This window comes from Acipenser ruthenus, chromosome 31 (assembly GCF_902713425.1).
Source record: "Acipenser ruthenus chromosome 31, fAciRut3.2 maternal haplotype, whole genome shotgun sequence".
Taxonomy (NCBI): Eukaryota; Metazoa; Chordata; class Actinopteri; order Acipenseriformes; family Acipenseridae; genus Acipenser; species Acipenser ruthenus.
The window spans coordinates 7,588,151-7,609,253 of NC_081219.1; the positions used below are offsets into that span (position 1 = coordinate 7,588,151).

Genomic DNA, 21,103 nt, shown 5'->3' on the forward strand with positions numbered 1-21,103 from the left:
TTCACTGTGACCTGCCCTGACCTGTGCCTATTATTGTCATCATGTGTTTGTTTTGTTTCTGGAAGATAAAGACTTAGCCCTTTGAGATATTGGCTTACAATTTGGTACACAACTGTATTACATGGTCCGAAAGAAGAACATTGTGGTTGTAATTTGACAGACATGTCTACCATATTGAGGTACTGTAACTTTTTTGGTTTCAGCTGTATAGAGACGGTACACTTTGAGTTGTGAGTCAAGTTTGTATTCTTGGATTTTCTCATTTCTATTATTGAAAGTGAACTGTTTTGCTGCCACATATTTTAACCTCATACCAATGACCACAAGCTTGGATATATTGTCTTTAAACTGAATACATGGTTGTATTCTTGGATTTTCTCATTTATTTTCCCCTTTAAAATAATAGTGCAATAACAACCAGGTAAACATCTAGTATCTCAATTGATGACAGCAGTGATCTTCTGCGACCACCTTCTTCCTGTATTAGAGTTATTAGTAGTAGATGTTGTGAAATGGTCTCATGATAGAAGTGTAGTAACAGTCATTTTGCATTATACAAAGCTCTTGGTCAGCTGTTATAAAAGTAGTTGTGCAGTTTCTCATGCTTATCCCATGGTTGTACTTTGCATTTACCGTAGTTTACCATGACTTGCTGTTTTTAATATGCTTACCTTTATGGGCTTTATAATACCTGCAGTCTTAATTACACTTTGCTATGCTTTTACTTTGGTAAACATTTACAAGGATAGGTAAATATTTCCTTGACAACAAGATGCTGCTCCATATGTTTACTATGGTTAAATAGAAGGTATTAATATTGCTTTACCATGGTTAAACATAAGGCATTAATATTGTTTACCGTGGTTAAATAGGTTTTTCACTACACTAATTATTTACTAAACTCTATGTTAGTTATGTTAATGTAAACCTCTAATTATGATTTCCATTACACAAGAGTAGATGTTAAAACTTCATGCTGATTTGAACTCGGTTCTCGCCAAGATAAGCACCAACTAAGACGTAGCTTTACAGTAAACTAATTTGATCCATCTGTGTCTCTATCCATTTGCGTTTCCTTCCATATGATGATGTAGATATATATATATATATATATATAGAGAGAGAGAGAGAGAGAGAGAGAGAGAGAGAGAGAGAGAGAGAGAGAGAGAGAGAGAGAGAGAGAGAGAGAGATGTAGCTTCAGAATCCCCTGGACAACAGTCAGGAAGATGGAGGATAACTCAACTGAATAATACATAAATATGCCCATAGGCAGTGCGTGAGTCTTTCATTTGGGGAGGCTATTCCACACTTTTCCCCCTGCATTTATTGAACCCAACGATGTACAGTAAGATACACACACATTATAGATATATATATAGTAACACAGCAGGGAGGGGTTAAAATCCTCCCTGTGTAAAACATGTGCGCAGGCACATTGTTGTTAGTAGTTTATTGTTTTGCTTTATTGTTAAATTAGTTTTGTTAATTGTTTTATAGTAATTATCCCCTGCACCTGGTAGTTATTGTTAAATTAGAACCAGGTGCAGGGTATTTAAGAGTGCAGTCAGTTGGCTCAAGGCTGCTGTGTGAAGAGCCCGCTTGCGTGCACGTGCAGGCGTACAAAGAAGGTATAGTGAAACCTGTGAGTTATGTGAAAACCGTGTTTATTTATTTTGGGTTTTGTGACAGGGAAACAGCTTAGCTGTCCTGTTTTAGTTAGGTTCCCGTCGCTGTGGTAGTTAGTGCTCGAATAAGAGCTAGGTTTTTATTTTGTGTTTTCTTTGGTTTTTGTTTATTAAAAAAATAGCGCAAAGCACTTTAAAAATCAATTTCTGTGTCCTGGGTCAATTTTTAAAGGGGCAACGAACCGTGAGAGGTGCAGTTTTTATTACAATATATATTATTAAGACTTGCATTATTTTTTAATTACTCTGTTACAAGTGAGCCTGAATACTACGTTTCATTCATTGTGTTGAGTTTGAAAAATAGTCGGACTGACGGACACAAATAAAAGATGTAAACCGGATTAATTCTACTGCGTCTTTTTGAGTACTTGTATAATAATTTATAGCACAAAACAGACCTTGAAACCACTCGGGGATGCTACGTATATATTTGACATTGTTTTTTCTTTTCCCCCAACATAAGGCGGCCAAATAAATGAAGTTTAACACAGCACTAGCTTGTACTTTAAAACATGTTATGCCTATTTAAGCAAATTTAGAAAAACAGTAATGATAACAAGCTGCACTGTTTTTTAAAACCTTTAAATCTGTTAACCTGTTCTGCAGGCCTACAGTACCTACACCAATTTCAAACACCATTTCCATCACTTCACACTAATTAAAATCAATTATTAATACTGTCTATTAAACTTCAAAACACACACTTACTATCATACTTATGATCAAGGGGCATTCAATGTATTTCATAAGGTATAGTTCCACCCCCAAAAATAACTGCACTCTTACTGTAAACTTTCGACTATCTATATGGGGCTGAGATCGGCAGGAAGAATGGACGTTAAATCAGCCAAGCATTTTATTATTATTTATTTCTTAGCATTTTCTCCTCCAATGACACTGAAATGCAAGTGAATCCTGTATCTCAGTCTACAGTGTTGATTTTGATATCCCAGCTGCCTTAGCGGTCTGGCGGTTGCACAGTAGGAAAACGAGAAATATGTTTGTTGTAATGTTTCACATGTTTATCTATAACTATTAAACACTCTGTAGCGAGAAATAATAAATTCCATGCCAAATGGTTAAAGACATTGAAGACACTGAAAAATACTTTGTCATTGAATGTAATATGTTTCTTTTAGTATTCCTGAATTGGTAGTGTAGTAAAACTTTTGAAAAATACATTTATTGTATAGGTTTATTATTTACACTCTTGTTCTTTTTTTGTAAATGCTGTACATACTTATACAAAATCTAATTATATATATATATATATATATATATATATATATATATATATATATGTATATATATTGTGGCAGTCTGGCTAGCAGTGGTGACGTCACGGACCAGGAAGTAGAAACCAAAACACGGGATGGGCGGGTGAAGCTGAGTGCAGTAGCACTCAGCGTATTTATTAACAAACAAAAGATTTAACAAAACACAAAACAAAAGGGCACGAGGGCCAAACGAATCAACAAACAAACAAGTAAGTGTCGTGCTGGAGAATCCATCACGTTTTAGCAATTGTTTTTTTAAATGTGACTCGATCTCTCCGCTCCCCGTACTCTCCTCTGTACACCCAACCACCAGTGCAGAGAGCTGCAGGTTTATATACTCTGGCCGAGGGATTAACTAGTTGTTAATTATCTTATTATCCCTCGGCCAGAGTCTGCACGCGTTTGTTAAGGATGCATGACTGTCAGCTAGTTAAATAATCAGTAGCTGATCAGCCATGCATCCTCACGGGGTTTTTAAATATAATAATAAAAGACGCGGCGCTTTTACCCGCGCCGCAAACAAAAATACAAATAATAATAAATAGGGGCGGGACACTCCGCCACACATGCCCCCCCTTGTGCGCAGCACACATGGCCTTTTCGGCCACCTCCCCCCTTAGTCTCAATGTCCTGGAAGAGGGGGAAGCAAGTTGCTTCTGGGGGGTGGCCATGGTGGAATTTCTGGCACCCCCCAATTCTTCGTAGCCGGCAGCTCCCTCTTCCGGGGCTCCGACCACACAATCTCCTGCCGCGAAAGTGCAGCTGGGGAAGCTGGTCTCCTGACCTCCCCCCCCTTCTTCAAGGCCGGCAGTTCCCCTCCGTGGGGCTCCGACCACATGATCTCCGGTCGCGAAAGTGCGGCTGGGGGAGCTGGTCTCCTGACCTCCCCCCCTTTCTTCATGGCCGTCCGTTCCCCTCCGTAGGGCTCCGGCCATAGTGTAGTGACCCCAGGCGAAGCAGGATCCCTGGCGACCCCAGGTGAAGCAGGATCCCTGGCGACCCCAGGCGACGGCAGCGGACCCTCGGGAGGCGACAGCAGCAGCAGCAGCGGACCCTCGGGAGGCGACGGCAGCAGCGGACCCTCGGGAGGTGAACTCGGGAGGGGAGCCCCTGGCCACGGAGGCGGCAGCGGGAGCTCCACTTCTCCCTCGTTCCCTGTAGCTGGTGGCTCTCCAGACGATGTGGAGCAACAGGCAGCCCCAGGCGATGCGGAGCAACAGGCAGCCCCAGGCGATGCGAGGCAGGCATCCCTGGGTGGTGCGAGGCAGGGCAGGAGCAGTCCTTCCCATGACGGTGGATGTGGAACCAGCAGGTATTCACCCTCTGTTGGTGGAGGTGGGAGGGGAAAGCAGTCCTCCCACAGCGGCTGAGGCGGAACCAGCAGGTATTCACCCTCTGCTGGTGGAGCTGGGAGTGGCAAGCAGTCCTCCCACGGCGGTTGAGGCAGAACCAGCAGGCATTCACCCTCTGCTGGTGGAGGTGGCGGAGGCAGAGGCAGCTCTTGCTGCTCTGTTCCTGGTGATGGTGGAGACAGAAGCAGCTCCTGCTGCTCTGCTCCTGGTGGTGGTGGAGACAGAGGCAGCTCCTGCTGCTCTGCTCCTGACGGTGGTGGTGGAGACAGAGGCAGCTCCTGCTGCTCTGCTCCTGGTGGTGGTGGAGGCAGAGGCAGCTCCTGCTGCTCTGCTCCTAATGGAGGAAGCGGTGGAGGTGGCGGAGGCAGAGGCAGCTCCTGCTGCTCTGCTCCTAGTGACGGAAGCGGTGGAGGTGGGAGCAGCGTGTAGTCTCCTGGCGATGGAGGTGGGAGCAGCGTGTAGTCTCCTGACGTTGCAGGGGACTGGTGCGGCTCTGCCTCTCTTGCAGGGGACTGGTGCGGCTCTGCCTCTCTTGCAGGGGACTGTGGTGGAGGCAGTGGCGATGGGGCGGATGCTGGCCACTCAGAGGGAGGCTGTGGCGGTGCTGGCTCCCTCTGCTGTGGCGGCTGGGCTGGTGTGTGCCGTGCTCCCTTCAGCAGCATAAATAGAGGCTGCTGGGGAACACCAGCATCCTGCCCTTCTCCCCCCCAGAAAAATTCAGGGGGTTGAGCCTGTAACTCCTCCCCTTCTGGCTTTTGGGACTGCAGCTTGGGTCCTAGGGCTGTGGAAGCCCCGACTTCCCTCTCTTCGGGCCGTGGACGCACCGACTCCTCCCTTTTGGGCTGTGGACGCACCGACTCCTCCCTTTTGGGTTGTGGACGCACCGACTCCCCCCTCTTGGGCTTAGGACGTTCGGGCTCCTCCCACTCAGGCGCAGGACGTTCAGGCTCCTCCCACTCAGGCGCAGAACGTTCGGGCTCCTCCCACTCAGGCGCAGGACGTGCGGGCTCCTCATCCCCTGGCTCCTGCTCTGGGCAGTCCTCGTCCTCATGCCCATAGGCAATGCACATGGTGCACCACCTTGGCTCCCTCTGCTTCCTCCTCACTTTTCCCCCCCCTCTCTGCCTCCTTCTCCTCACCTTCCTCATTTGGGCTGGTTCCTCCTCCTCTTCCTGGAAGGGGCAGACAGCCACCGTGTGCCCATACACCCCGCAGGCAAGGCACCAGCCTTGGTCCTCCAGCCTGCCGAGGAGCTCCTCCAGGTCCCTGCACCCGTCTCTCCAGCCTTCCATTTTTATTTATTTTTTTCCCACAAAAACACTTTTCGAAAAAAACGAACACAAAAAAAAACTTCCTTTGCCGTTCCTGGTCCGGCTGTTGGAGGCGTTGTTTGTCCCACGCAGGACACCATATGTGGCAGTCTGGCTAGCAGTGGTGACGTCACGGACCAGGAAGTAGAAACCAAAACACGGGATGGGCGGGTGAAGCTGAGTGCAGTAGCACTCAGCGTATTTATTAACAAACAAAAGATTTAACAAAACACAAAACAAAAGGGCACGAGGGCCAAACGAATCAACAAACAAACAAGTGAGTGTCGTGCTGGAGAATCAATTTTAGCATGCCAAAGCTGCCCGATTCCAGCCTTGCTGAAGCACCCCCAGATCATCACCGATCCTCCACCACATTTCACAGTGGGTGCGAGACACTGTGGCTTGTAGGCCTCTCCAGGTCTCCGTCTAACCATTAGACGACCAGGTGTTGGGCAAAGCTGAAAATTGGACTCATCTGGGGGTGCTTCAGCAAGGCTGGAATTGGGCAGATTTGTCTTTGTGAAGGACGCATGAATCAAGCCAAGTACAAGGTTGTCCTGGAAGAAAACTTGCTTCCTTCTGCTCTGACAATGTTCCCCAACTCTGAGGATTGGTTTTTCCAGCAGGACAATGCTCCATGCCACACAGCCAGGTCAATCAAGGTGTGGATGGAGGACCACCAGATCAAGACCCTGTCATGGCCAGCCCAATCTCCAGACCTGAACCCCATTGAAAACCTCTGGAATGTGATCAAGAGGAAGATGGATGGTCACAAGCCATCAAACAAAGCCGAGGTGCTTGAATTTTTGCGCCAGGAGTGGCATAAAGTCATCCAACATCAATGTGAAAGACTGGTGGAGAGCATGCCAAGACGCATGAAAGCTGTGCTTGAAAATCAGGGTTATTCCACCAAATATTGATTTCTGAACTCTTCCTAAGTTAAAACATTAGTATTGTGTTGTTTAAAAATGAATATGAACTTATTTTCTTTGCATTATTCGAGGTCTGACAACACTGCATCTTTTTTGTTATTTTGACCAGTTGTCATTTTCTGCAAATAAATGCTCTAAATGACAATATTTTTATTTGGAATTTGGGAGAAATGTTGTCAGTAGTTTATAGAATAAAACAAAAATGTTCATTTTACCCAAACACATACCTATAAATAGTAAAACCAGAGAAACTGATAATTTTGCAGTGGTCTCTTAATTTTTTCCAGAGCTGTATATATTCATATACATACACACATAGAGATTTAAAAAATATTAAATAACACCTTGTGCAAATGTGATGAATGTCCCAGTCAGACTGGACAAAAATTCCTATTTCAGAATTGCAATAAACACCTGTTGGCAGGAAGAAAAATGATTGAGTTTACAAAGGAAACTCTGCATTCATTGTGTTATGAAGTTACTTATTTCTAGTTAAAAACAAATTATATTTCAGCTTGGCCAAGCTCTATACACTTTTAATTGAATAGACTGCATAGAAGACACAGCAGACAGACACACAGACAGACAGGCCTGTCTTTGTATAAGCAGTTCCCTTGTCTGTGGAGCGGGCTGCTCCTCCAGCGAGCAGTGAGCTGTGCAGAGTTGTGAAAGCCAGCTCTGTGCAGGTCCAGGCCCTGTGGGGGTTTGTACTGGTCACTCCAGCTCTTAGACCGCACTGTTTGTGGAGCACAGTGTTCCTGCCCGGACACAGGCTTGGGGCAGGGCAGCAGCTTTGGAAAAAAGCTTATTTATGATTAATTAAGATGCTTCGTGTGCAATATGTAGTGTTTGAATACATAAACTTAATTCTGTAGGAAATGTTGTTGTGAATTGAAATTTACATTGACGCCCACATTCTAAACAACAATTAAAGCAATGATCATATTTGTCTTACTTATTTCTGCATTAGTAAGACCTCACCTTGAATATTGTGTTCAGTTTTGGTCACCTCGTTACAAAAGGATATTGCTGCTCTAGAAAGAGTGCAAAAAAGAGCAACCAGAATTATCCCGGGTTTAAAAGGCATGTCGTATGCATACAAGCTAAAAGAATTGAATCTATTCAGTCTAGAACAAAGACTACGCAGTGATCTGATTCAAGCATTCAAAATCCTAAAAGGTATAAACAATGTCGACCCAGGGGACTTCTTTGACCTGAAAAAAGAAACAAGGACCAGGGGCCACAAATGGAGATTAGATAAAATGGCATTCAGAATAGAAAATAGGAGGCACTTTTTTTACACAGAGAATTGTGAGGGTATGGAACCAACTCCCCAGTAATGTTGTTGAAGCTGACACCCTGGGATCCTTCAAGAAGCTGCCTGATGAGATTCTGGGACCAATAAGCTACTAACAACTAAACGAGCAAGATGGGCTGAATGGCCTCCTCTCGTTTGTAAACTTTCTTATGTTATTATGAATAACCCTGGTAACTATGTACATTTTTCTAACATGGTAACCCCCTCAGATTTTCAGATTGTGTAAACATAAGTACACCCTCTATAATCCCTGATTAAGTTTTACTGGGCTTTACAATGCTTGCCTGTGCTTTACCATGCTTTACTACCCTTTGCTATGATTTTGCTATGGTAAACATTGATAAGGGTACATCCATATATGTTGTATAGTTAGAATTAAAAGCACAAAGACTTCTATTTGAGGATTGTAAACTCAATTTCCCTATTCATTACCCCTAATGTTTTTTGAATATGGATGTACAGCAGTACAGTGCAGTACTGAGGGCCTTCAATACTGTACACTTACACTCCATTCTATGGTGGTGTTCATGTTGTTGTGCTGTGTCTGGTTGTAGTCACCATTGCACACAAGGAATAAATACACAGTTTAATATATGTATTATACACATATATATATGTATATATATTGTGGCAGTCTGGCTAGCAGTGGTGACGTCACGGACCAGGAAGTAGAAACCAAAACACGGGATGGGCGGGTGAAGCTGAGTGCAGTAGCACTCAGCGTATTTATTAACAAACAAAAGATTTAACAAAACACAAAACAAAAGGGCACGAGGGCCAAACGAATCAACAAACAAACAAGTAAGTGTCGTGCTGGAGAATCCATCACGTTTTAGCAATTGTTTTTTTAAATGTGACTCGATCTCTCCGCTCCCCGTACTCTCCTCTGTACACCCAACCACCAGTGCAGAGAGCTGCAGGTTTATATACTCTGGCCGAGGGATTAACTAGTTGTTAATTATCTTATTATCCCTCGGCCAGAGTCTGCACGCGTTTGTTAAGGATGCATGACTGTCAGCTAGTTAAATAATCAGTAGCTGATCAGCCATGCATCCTCACGGGGTTTTTAAATATAATAATAAAAGACGCGGCGCTTTTACCCGCGCCGCAAACAAAAATACAAATAATAATAAATAGGGGCGGGACACTCCGCCACACATGCCCCCCCTTGTGCGCAGCACACATGGCCTTTTCGGCCACCTCCCCCCTTAGTCTCAATGTCCTGGAAGAGGGGGAAGCAAGTTGCTTCTGGGGGGTGGCCATGGTGGAATTTCTGGCACCCCCCAATTCTTCGTAGCCGGCAGCTCCCTCTTCCGGGGCTCCGACCACACAATCTCCTGCCGCGAAAGTGCAGCTGGGGAAGCTGGTCTCCTGACCTCCCCCCCCTTCTTCAAGGCCGGCAGTTCCCCTCCGTGGGGCTCCGACCACATGATCTCCGGTCGCGAAAGTGCGGCTGGGGGAGCTGGTCTCCTGACCTCCCCCCCTTTCTTCATGGCCGTCCGTTCCCCTCCGTAGGGCTCCGGCCATAGTGTAGTGACCCCAGGCGAAGCAGGATCCCTGGCGACCCCAGGTGAAGCAGGATCCCTGGCGACCCCAGGCGACGGCAGCGGACCCTCGGGAGGCGACAGCAGCAGCAGCAGCGGACCCTCGGGAGGCGACGGCAGCAGCGGACCCTCGGGAGGTGAACTCGGGAGGGGAGCCCCTGGCCACGGAGGCGGCAGCGGGAGCTCCACTTCTCCCTCGTTCCCTGTAGCTGGTGGCTCTCCAGACGATGTGGAGCAACAGGCAGCCCCAGGCGATGCGGAGCAACAGGCAGCCCCAGGCGATGCGAGGCAGGCATCCCTGGGTGGTGCGAGGCAGGGCAGGAGCAGTCCTTCCCATGACGGTGGATGTGGAACCAGCAGGTATTCACCCTCTGTTGGTGGAGGTGGGAGGGGAAAGCAGTCCTCCCACAGCGGCTGAGGCGGAACCAGCAGGTATTCACCCTCTGCTGGTGGAGCTGGGAGTGGCAAGCAGTCCTCCCACGGCGGTTGAGGCAGAACCAGCAGGCATTCACCCTCTGCTGGTGGAGGTGGCGGAGGCAGAGGCAGCTCTTGCTGCTCTGTTCCTGGTGATGGTGGAGACAGAAGCAGCTCCTGCTGCTCTGCTCCTGGTGGTGGTGGAGACAGAGGCAGCTCCTGCTGCTCTGCTCCTGACGGTGGTGGTGGAGACAGAGGCAGCTCCTGCTGCTCTGCTCCTGGTGGTGGTGGAGGCAGAGGCAGCTCCTGCTGCTCTGCTCCTAATGGAGGAAGCGGTGGAGGTGGCGGAGGCAGAGGCAGCTCCTGCTGCTCTGCTCCTAGTGACGGAAGCGGTGGAGGTGGGAGCAGCGTGTAGTCTCCTGGCGATGGAGGTGGGAGCAGCGTGTAGTCTCCTGACGTTGCAGGGGACTGGTGCGGCTCTGCCTCTCTTGCAGGGGACTGGTGCGGCTCTGCCTCTCTTGCAGGGGACTGTGGTGGAGGCAGTGGCGATGGGGCGGATGCTGGCCACTCAGAGGGAGGCTGTGGCGGTGCTGGCTCCCTCTGCTGTGGCGGCTGGGCTGGTGTGTGCCGTGCTCCCTTCAGCAGCATAAATAGAGGCTGCTGGGGAACACCAGCATCCTGCCCTTCTCCCCCCCAGAAAAATTCAGGGGGTTGAGCCTGTAACTCCTCCCCTTCTGGCTTTTGGGACTGCAGCTTGGGTCCTAGGGCTGTGGAAGCCCCGACTTCCCTCTCTTCGGGCCGTGGACGCACCGACTCCTCCCTTTTGGGCTGTGGACGCACCGACTCCTCCCTTTTGGGTTGTGGACGCACCGACTCCCCCCTCTTGGGCTTAGGACGTTCGGGCTCCTCCCACTCAGGCGCAGGACGTTCAGGCTCCTCCCACTCAGGCGCAGAACGTTCGGGCTCCTCCCACTCAGGCGCAGGACGTGCGGGCTCCTCATCCCCTGGCTCCTGCTCTGGGCAGTCCTCGTCCTCATGCCCATAGGCAATGCACATGGTGCACCACCTTGGCTCCCTCTGCTTCCTCCTCACTTTTCCCCCCCCTCTCTGCCTCCTTCTCCTCACCTTCCTCATTTGGGCTGGTTCCTCCTCCTCTTCCTGGAAGGGGCAGACAGCCACCGTGTGCCCATACACCCCGCAGGCAAGGCACCAGCCTTGGTCCTCCAGCCTGCCGAGGAGCTCCTCCAGGTCCCTGCACCCGTCTCTCCAGCCTTCCATTTTTATTTATTTTTTTCCCACAAAAACACTTTTCGAAAAAAACGAACACAAAAAAAAACTTCCTTTGCCGTTCCTGGTCCGGCTGTTGGAGGCGTTGTTTGTCCCACGCAGGACACCATATGTGGCAGTCTGGCTAGCAGTGGTGACGTCACGGACCAGGAAGTAGAAACCAAAACACGGGATGGGCGGGTGAAGCTGAGTGCAGTAGCACTCAGCGTATTTATTAACAAACAAAAGATTTAACAAAACACAAAACAAAAGGGCACGAGGGCCAAACGAATCAACAAACAAACAAGTGAGTGTCGTGCTGGAGAATCAATTTTAGCATGCCAAAGCTGCCCGATTCCAGCCTTGCTGAAGCACCCCCAGATCATCACCGATCCTCCACCACATTTCACAGTGGGTGCGAGACACTGTGGCTTGTAGGCCTCTCCAGGTCTCCGTCTAACCATTAGACGACCAGGTGTTGGGCAAAGCTGAAAATTGGACTCATCTGGGGGTGCTTCAGCAAGGCTGGAATTGGGCAGATTTGTCTTTGTGAAGGACGCATGAATCAAGCCAAGTACAAGGTTGTCCTGGAAGAAAACTTGCTTCCTTCTGCTCTGACAATGTTCCCCAACTCTGAGGATTGGTTTTTCCAGCAGGACAATGCTCCATGCCACACAGCCAGGTCAATCAAGGTGTGGATGGAGGACCACCAGATCAAGACCCTGTCATGGCCAGCCCAATCTCCAGACCTGAACCCCATTGAAAACCTCTGGAATGTGATCAAGAGGAAGATGGATGGTCACAAGCCATCAAACAAAGCCGAGGTGCTTGAATTTTTGCGCCAGGAGTGGCATAAAGTCATCCAACATCAATGTGAAAGACTGGTGGAGAGCATGCCAAGACGCATGAAAGCTGTGCTTGAAAATCAGGGTTATTCCACCAAATATTGATTTCTGAACTCTTCCTAAGTTAAAACATTAGTATTGTGTTGTTTAAAAATGAATATGAACTTATTTTCTTTGCATTATTCGAGGTCTGACAACACTGCATCTTTTTTGTTATTTTGACCAGTTGTCATTTTCTGCAAATAAATGCTCTAAATGACAATATTTTTATTTGGAATTTGGGAGAAATGTTGTCAGTAGTTTATAGAATAAAACAAAAATGTTCATTTTACCCAAACACATACCTATAAATAGTAAAACCAGAGAAACTGATAATTTTGCAGTGGTCTCTTAATTTTTTCCAGAGCTGTATATATTCATATACATACACACATAGAGATTTAAAAAATATTAAATAACACCTTGTGCAAATGTGATGAATGTCCCAGTCAGACTGGACAAAAATTCCTATTTCAGAATTGCAATAAACACCTGTTGGCAGGAAGAAAAATGATTGAGTTTACAAAGGAAACTCTGCATTCATTGTGTTATGAAGTTACTTATTTCTAGTTAAAAACAAATTATATTTCAGCTTGGCCAAGCTCTATACACTTTTAATTGAATAGACTGCATAGAAGACACAGCAGACAGACACACAGACAGACAGGCCTGTCTTTGTATAAGCAGTTCCCTTGTCTGTGGAGCGGGCTGCTCCTCCAGCGAGCAGTGAGCTGTGCAGAGTTGTGAAAGCCAGCTCTGTGCAGGTCCAGGCCCTGTGGGGGTTTGTACTGGTCACTCCAGCTCTTAGACCGCACTGTTTGTGGAGCACAGTGTTCCTGCCCGGACACAGGCTTGGGGCAGGGCAGCAGCTTTGGAAAAAAGCTTATTTATGATTAATTAAGATGCTTCGTGTGCAATATGTAGTGTTTGAATACATAAACTTAATTCTGTAGGAAATGTTGTTGTGAATTGAAATTTACATTGACGCCCACATTCTAAACAACAATTAAAGCAATGATCATATTTGTCTTACTTATTTCTGCATTAGTAAGACCTCACCTTGAATATTGTGTTCAGTTTTGGTCACCTCGTTACAAAAGGATATTGCTGCTCTAGAAAGAGTGCAAAAAAGAGCAACCAGAATTATCCCGGGTTTAAAAGGCATGTCGTATGCATACAAGCTAAAAGAATTGAATCTATTCAGTCTAGAACAAAGACTACGCAGTGATCTGATTCAAGCATTCAAAATCCTAAAAGGTATAAACAATGTCGACCCAGGGGACTTCTTTGACCTGAAAAAAGAAACAAGGACCAGGGGCCACAAATGGAGATTAGATAAAATGGCATTCAGAATAGAAAATAGGAGGCACTTTTTTTACACAGAGAATTGTGAGGGTATGGAACCAACTCCCCAGTAATGTTGTTGAAGCTGACACCCTGGGATCCTTCAAGAAGCTGCCTGATGAGATTCTGGGACCAATAAGCTACTAACAACTAAACGAGCAAGATGGGCTGAATGGCCTCCTCTCGTTTGTAAACTTTCTTATGTTATTATGAATAACCCTGGTAACTATGTACATTTTTCTAACATGGTAACCCCCTCAGATTTTCAGATTGTGTAAACATAAGTACACCCTCTATAATCCCTGATTAAGTTTTACTGGGCTTTACAATGCTTGCCTGTGCTTTACCATGCTTTACTACCCTTTGCTATGATTTTGCTATGGTAAACATTGATAAGGGTACATCCATATATGTTGTATAGTTAGAATTAAAAGCACAAAGACTTCTATTTGAGGATTGTAAACTCAATTTCCCTATTCATTACCCCTAATGTTTTTTGAATATGGAGGTACAGCAGTACAGTGCAGTACTGAGGGCCTTCAATACTGTACACTTACACTCCATTCTATGGTGGTGTTCATGTTGTTGTGCTGTGTCTGGTTGTAGTCACCATTGCACACAAGGAATAAATACACAGTTTAATATTACCCTTCAGTGGGGTTAATACCAACAAGCACAGGCCTTTATAATACAGTTTAATATTACCCTTCAGTGGGGTTAATACCAACAAGCAAACAAGCATGGGCATTAATAATACAATTTTCTCTCTCTTACAGGAGCCAGGCCTAAACTTGTTAAGAGAAACAGCATGGACAGCTTAGATCTGTGGAAATATTCATCGGAAAAGGTCATTCTGCTTTTTCTTTTTTCTCTGTTGCTGTGTTTCTTAGTGTAACAGAACACCCTGCAAAGTTTAAAAGAAATGTATTAAGTTACCTTTGCTGTGTCCAGTGTTGTCCATATGTGGCGGAGTGTCCCGCCCCTATTTATTATTATTTGTATTTTTGTTTGCGGCGCGGGTAAAAGCGCCGCGTCTTTTATTATTATTTAAAAACCCCGTGAGGATGCATGGCTGATCAGCTACTGATTACTTAAATAGCTGACAGTCATGCATCCTTACCAAACGCGTGCAGACTCTGGCCGGGGGATAATAAGATAATTACCAACTAGTTAAATCCCTCGGCCAGAGTCTGCACGCGTTTGGTAAGGATGCATGACTGTCAGCTATTTAAGTAATCAGTAGCTGATCAGCCATGCATCCTCACGGGGTTTTTAAATAATAATAAAAGACGCGGCGCTTTTACCCGCGCCGCAAACAAAAATACAAATAATAATAAATAGGGGCGGGACACTCCGCCACACCATATCACAGTGTTATATTTAAAAAAATATTGCCTTTGAAACTTTTAATCACACATCATGGGTCATAATAAATTAACTGGGCAATAAAGTTCTCAACACTTACATTAGCCGGTTCGCCAGGAGAAAACAATGTCTTCTAAGGATCGCAGTGTATGCAGATCACAGTCCCTCCTCTAACAATGCTGCTTTTCTGTTCCCACAATAACTAATTTCAGAGCGCCAGCATTGTTGCAGGAGGTAGCATTAACTATATAAACTGCGATGCTTATTTACTTATGGATGTGTGAATAAAACATGTCAAAACGATCAGGAATATAAAAGTACTGTGATACACAATGCAGGAAGTTCTGTAACTCTTTAACTGGTGGTAATTCATGTTATTTGCTCTTTATTAAGATGCAGCTTGACAAAAGAATCAGGACAGCAGATTTGTAGAGCCCATTGTCAGCTTTTATCTTTGTTAGGGTGATGAAATCTGAGCTGTGAAGTCATGTGAATTTTAATATCAGGGAAATATACAGCAAATAATATAGAGCATGTAGAGGACACAGGCCCAGGATAGGATTGGTTTCATGTCATTCATTATTCTCAGGGACTGTGTTAAACAGTAATTACTAACGGGTACAAAGGTACCAGCACTGGACACGTTTTACTGTTACTTTATTGTCCCTCATTAATGTACTTTTTATCTTGTGTGGCCATTGTATTTGTGTGTTAAAATAAAACTTAGCTTGGTTGATATTTATGTTCAGTTCTGTAATTGGGCTGTCAGTTAATCCTCCAGATAGCAGTCGATTAATTGGGCACACAAAATCGAATCGTTCAAATAAATATCGATGATTGTACCGCCCACATACATTTTTGCTCCATTCCCCTCCCCTTGACGTGATTATTTTAATATCATTGCAGTTAAGTAAAAGCTTGTGAATGCGAAGGGCAATTACGCCTTGGTAGCGTTAGGAGGAAAAAAAAAAAAAAAAAAAAACGTGCACAATTTATTTCCAGGCTGTTTGCCAGGAATACAAGCCTGTCGTCCTGCTCTGAATTCAAGGCAGAACGCTTTTTTGTTTGTTTACATCGGACACACAGAGGGGGGTACTTACAACTGGTAGGGTGGGCCCAGCAAATCAGATGCTAGTTAACACGAGCAGGAAAAGAAGAGCACGCCCACTGCTTGTCTGGCAGAAATACTGTAATTAAATAGCAAGGCAGGCAGTGGTGGATTAATCTTTTGTGGGCCTGGCACCAAACAGATTTGTGGGCCCCATGTGGTACTTCAAATATACATATTCTCTGTGGATTCGGTTGTTATGGGCCCCTTCCGAGTGTCGGCCCGGCTCCACGGCGACATTGGAGCCATTGTTAATCAGGCCCTGAAGGCAGGGCGTTCGGTGTAGTTTCGTTAAACTTAAATAATGTTATTAACTATGCATGTTAAAAAAATGTAATTATTGAATTGATTATCCAATAATTATATTGATGTATATAATGAGGAATGGAATTGATCGAAAAATCGATTTTCGATTTAATCGTAGCAGCCCTATTCTGTGGTAATAGCCTAAGCAGAAGCTTTATTTTAGTTTAGTTTTTTTTTTTGGGGGGGGGGGGGTGACAGTAACTTATTGATATCCACCAAATGCTGTTTGACTTTATAATCATACTGCAATGATCAAACAGGCCGTACAAAGAATAATCAGGTTAATTATTTTAAACACTTTAAGAAGCATATAATAAACTAGGATGTGTGTTATAAATGTCCCCTTATCTTTTGTTAGTGTTTTTCATGGATTTATAAAAAAATTTAAAAAAACACAGAGCCTATTACAAAACTCTACTACATCATTTTGTTTAATGGGTGGGAAGTGATAAAAAATGGCGCCACCCATTGTTGATGTAGATGCTTTTTTACAGAACTATACTAAATGTTGTGTATTTCAGTTGCACTCACATATCTCCCTCAAATAATTCTACCTGAGATTGCAAACCACAATTGGTGCCAGCATTCTGAAGTTTAAGAACATAAGAAAAATGACACGCTAGAGGAGGCCATTCGGCCCGTCTGTGCTTGTCTGGTTCCTGGTAGCTGATTGATCTTAAAGCTTTGTCAAGTTGGGTCTTAAAGAATCCATGTGATTCTACTTCAACAACATGACTTAATAAGCCATTCCATTTTCCCGCCACTCTGTGTGAAGAAGTGTCTCCTTCCCTCTGTCCTGGTTTCTGTCTTCATTTAATTTCCAGCTGTGACCTCTGGTCCTGGTTTCTGTTCTGTGCTTAAAGTATCGGTTAGAGTTAACTGTGTCAATTCCTTTTAAGATTTTAAAAACTTCAATTAAGTCCCCTAATTCTTCTTTGTTAGGCTAAATAGATTCAGTTCTTCCATAGCTTCATCTTCATAGCTCATTCCTTTAAGCCCTGGCATTAGTCTGGCAGGACTCTCTCCACAATGTCCATTTGGTACTGTGGTGACCAGTTGGTAACCACAGTTTATGGATCAGAACCAGTACTGTGCTTATTGTTCATGAATGCTTCCAGCTTGTTTGAGTGAGAGATGTGGACTGTTTTGCTCCTTTCAGGATCAGAACGGAGATAGTCATCAAATGAACGAGTCACAGGCCAGAGCCAGGAGTCACCTGAGTGGGCCAATCAGAAGCGAGAGAGACACCCAATCAGGAGCGGAAAGCAGGTGGCTGGATTGCAGAACATCACCAGTGGACACCAATGACATCAGAGTGCAGGTGGCACAGTCTGTAAGCATCTTCAAATTATTAAATTCTGTATTTATTTAAAAAACAAAACAAAACAGATGTACATATCCAAGACAAATATATAACACAATCTGCTGTTCTTGGAAAACAGCATGATCAAGATTTAAAGAAATTAAGGCAGGGGGTGTTTGTCAGTAAAGGAGAGATTACCCAGTAAAGTGCTGTGATATTGAGACCACATGCTTTGAGCAGAACCATAACTGTTGATTTAAATTAGTACCATTTGAGTTTACACAATTAAAAACAAGATATATCCAGTATGACTATCTTTTTTTCTGGGGGAAGGCCACACCAAGCAATGTTACATAGTGTGGATAATTTGCTGAAATTCATGACGATTAGAAAAAACACCTCTTCACTTATAAGCCTTGACAACAAAAAAACAAAACAAAACAAAACAACAAGCCTAGGGCAGCATTCTGAATAAAGGCTAATGTTTCAGAAGCTCATATAAGTTTATACTGTATATCTGCCATTATCATCACTGGGCTCTTACCTTAACATTCTGGAATAGGTCAAACTATTTTCAAATCTGTATGGGCTTGTGTTTTATCAAGCCTTATGGAGTCACTGTTAGAAAAAGCCCATCTCACTGTAAAAAATGTTTCGGGCTGTGGGACTTGGAAAGGTGACCATTGTTTTGTTGGGGTTTTAAAATAGTTTTTATTTTGTGTTTGAACCTGTATAACCTGTGTGCAGCACCCCTTTATTTTCCTCTACTCCTGTACATCCAGAAGTCCGTACATTTTTTCAGATATCTGGTGAAACCATTTATTAGTGCTGGGATAAATATCCAAACAAATATTTTTTGACATGTATTCGGATACAAAAATCAGATGTTCGTATTCGCTACAAATGACAAAAATACCTTGCAGTTATTTACCGTCTCACAAGAATTTGAGCGACAGTTTCAAAAAATAGCAAATGAAAAAGAGCTCCAAGTGATATGTGAGATTAATATATATAAACAAAACAAAGAATCAGCACAGCAGCTCCTGTGCCTCCATTTCAAAGTTTTAGACAGCAAAAAGTAAACAAACCAGATTATGCGCACTCACCCTTAGTGATCTCTATGGAAAGCCAAATGCGTTGTACCCAGCACTACCATTTATCCAGCTGTCATGAACCTTGGTATTAACATTATTTTGCAGAAGTTATTGAGACTATCTGATTCTGGTGCTACAGTGGGTGCATGTCTGTCCATTCATCCATCTGTCTGTCACACTGATTTTTGTGTATATATTTGGAGCATTGCTTATAAAACTGTAATGAAACTTGGGAATGCGCATGCTTTAGATTCTGTATTGTTGATATACGCCATGGTCATCTACTTTTTCATTACACAGCACTCTTACTTTGAATTTACAGCTGTGGCAGGAGATGGATGTTACTGACATACTGGTTATTTGCTAAGAGTGTAAATATTCCTGGGCACCTGCACAGCATTTCAAAAACAACCTCAGTCTCTCTCATACCAGTGGATCCTGATACCCTTTCACAGGGCTCCGGCATGATTCACCATCAAATCTCAGCTGATATAAATATTAACGCCTTTTGCAGTAGTTTTATGACAATATAACACTACAGAACATATTTATAATATGGCATATAAAATAAACCATAGTGGTTGGAGTGCCCCTGGGTGTTTGAAATGTGTAGGCAGGCAGGGGTGCTCTAGACATCATACCAGGCAGCTCTGTTTGTGGCACTGCCTGGCTTCCACTTTCACAATCGAAGTGTCTGCCCCGGAGCTGGTTAGGAAACCTGTTCTTCAAAATATGCAGGTGTTGTTGTAACAAGTCCATTTAGTCCACTCTCTCTTTCTGCCAGAGTAACATGCCTACCCATGCCCACAGACTGCAGTTTCAACACCGTCCTTTTGCAATTATATTGGAGATCACACTGTACATACAATACACTATAAACACTGTACATACGATACACTGTAAACACTGTACATACGATACACTGTAAACACTGTACATACAATACACTATAAACACTGTACATACGATACACTGTAAACACTGTACATACGATACACTGTAAACACTGTACATAAAAATACACTGTAAACACTGTACATACGATACACTGTAAAACACTGTACATACGATACACTGTAAACACTTTACATAAAAATACACTGTAAACACTGTACATAAAATACACTGTAAAACACTGTACATACTATACACTATAAACACTGTACATACGATACACTGTAAAACACTGTACATACGATACACTGTAAACACTGTACATACGATACACTGTAAACACTGTACATAAAAATACACTGTAAACACTGTACATACGATACACTGTAAAACACTGTACATACGATACACTGTAAACACTTTACATAAAAATACACTGTAAACACTGTACATACGATACACTGTAAACACTGTACATAAAATACACTGTAAACACTGTACATACGATACACTGTAAAACACTGTACATACTATACACTGTAAACACTGTACATACGATACACTGTAAACACTGTACATATGATACACTGTAAACACTGTACATAAAATACACTGTAAACACTGTACATACGATACACTGTAAAACACTGTACATACGATACACTGTGAACACTGTACATACGATACACTGTAAACACTGTACATACGATACACTGTAAACACTGTACATACGATACACTGTAAAACACTGTACATACAATACACTGTGAACACTGTACATAAAAATACACTGTAAACACGGTACATACGATACACTGTAAAACACTGTACATACGATACACTGTAAACACTGTACATAAAAATACACTGTAAATACTGTACATACGATACACTGTAAACACTGTACATACGATACACTGTAAACACGGTACATACGATACACTATAAACACTGTACATACGATACACTGTAAACACTGTACATACAATACACTGTAAACACTGTACATACGATACACTGTAAACACTGTACATACTATACACTGTAAACACTGTACATACTATACACTGTAAACACGGTACATACGATACACTGTAAACACTGTACATACTATACACTATATACTTGGCTGTGTTTTGCCTTTCAGGTCAGCTGTCTACATCACAGTTTTTAGAACAAAGCAAAATGCAACAGTTTCAAGCACCTTTTATTTTAACAGAAGAGAAAGTTAACAAATTGTGCCTGTGGTCCTTTAAAGCAACAACAACAACAACAACAACAACAAAACACTAGCTCCTTGAAGGTTGTTACTTCCTCTTTTCAGCCCTAATTTAAGACAGGAAGACTAAGCCTACCTGTAAACAGCAACAACAAAATAACGAAACAATCTATCTTTTCAAAAGGGTTTTTAAAATACAGTTGTAACTAGTAGATATTTCAATACCAACACGAGATACAATTCCGGGACCTTCCCCCAAACTGATAAAAAAGCTCTTAAACAGAGCTGAAGGGTAATTGAGAAACTCTGGTTCCCTGGTACAACCTTGTAATGCCCTTCATCACTCTGCCACCTGTTAAATGTACATAGGCCTGCCTCAGATGCTGTGCAGTATTTTTAGCAATTGTAGCTGACTCATTAAAATTTAGCTTGCACAATAGCTTCCCTGTTCTTCTTCGAACGAGTTACAGATTTTTTGATGTCTGCA

The 21,103-nt window shown here is 43.8% G+C and overlaps 1 protein-coding gene across 5 annotated transcripts in view; it reads left to right on the forward strand.

Annotated features, from left to right (window-relative positions):
- Nucleotides 1-21,103, forward strand: part of LOC117962782 (G-protein-signaling modulator 1-like) — an 81,016-nt gene that overhangs the window by 41,894 nt on the left and 18,019 nt on the right. For all 5 annotated transcript variants that reach the window (XM_059005413.1, XM_059005411.1, XM_059005412.1 and 2 more), the window contains 2 exons: nt 14,104-14,174; nt 17,266-17,439. In XM_059005413.1, the coding sequence (XP_058861396.1) occupies nt 14,104-14,174; nt 17,266-17,439 (245 nt within the window). The remainder of the gene's footprint in view (nt 1-14,103; nt 14,175-17,265; nt 17,440-21,103) is intronic.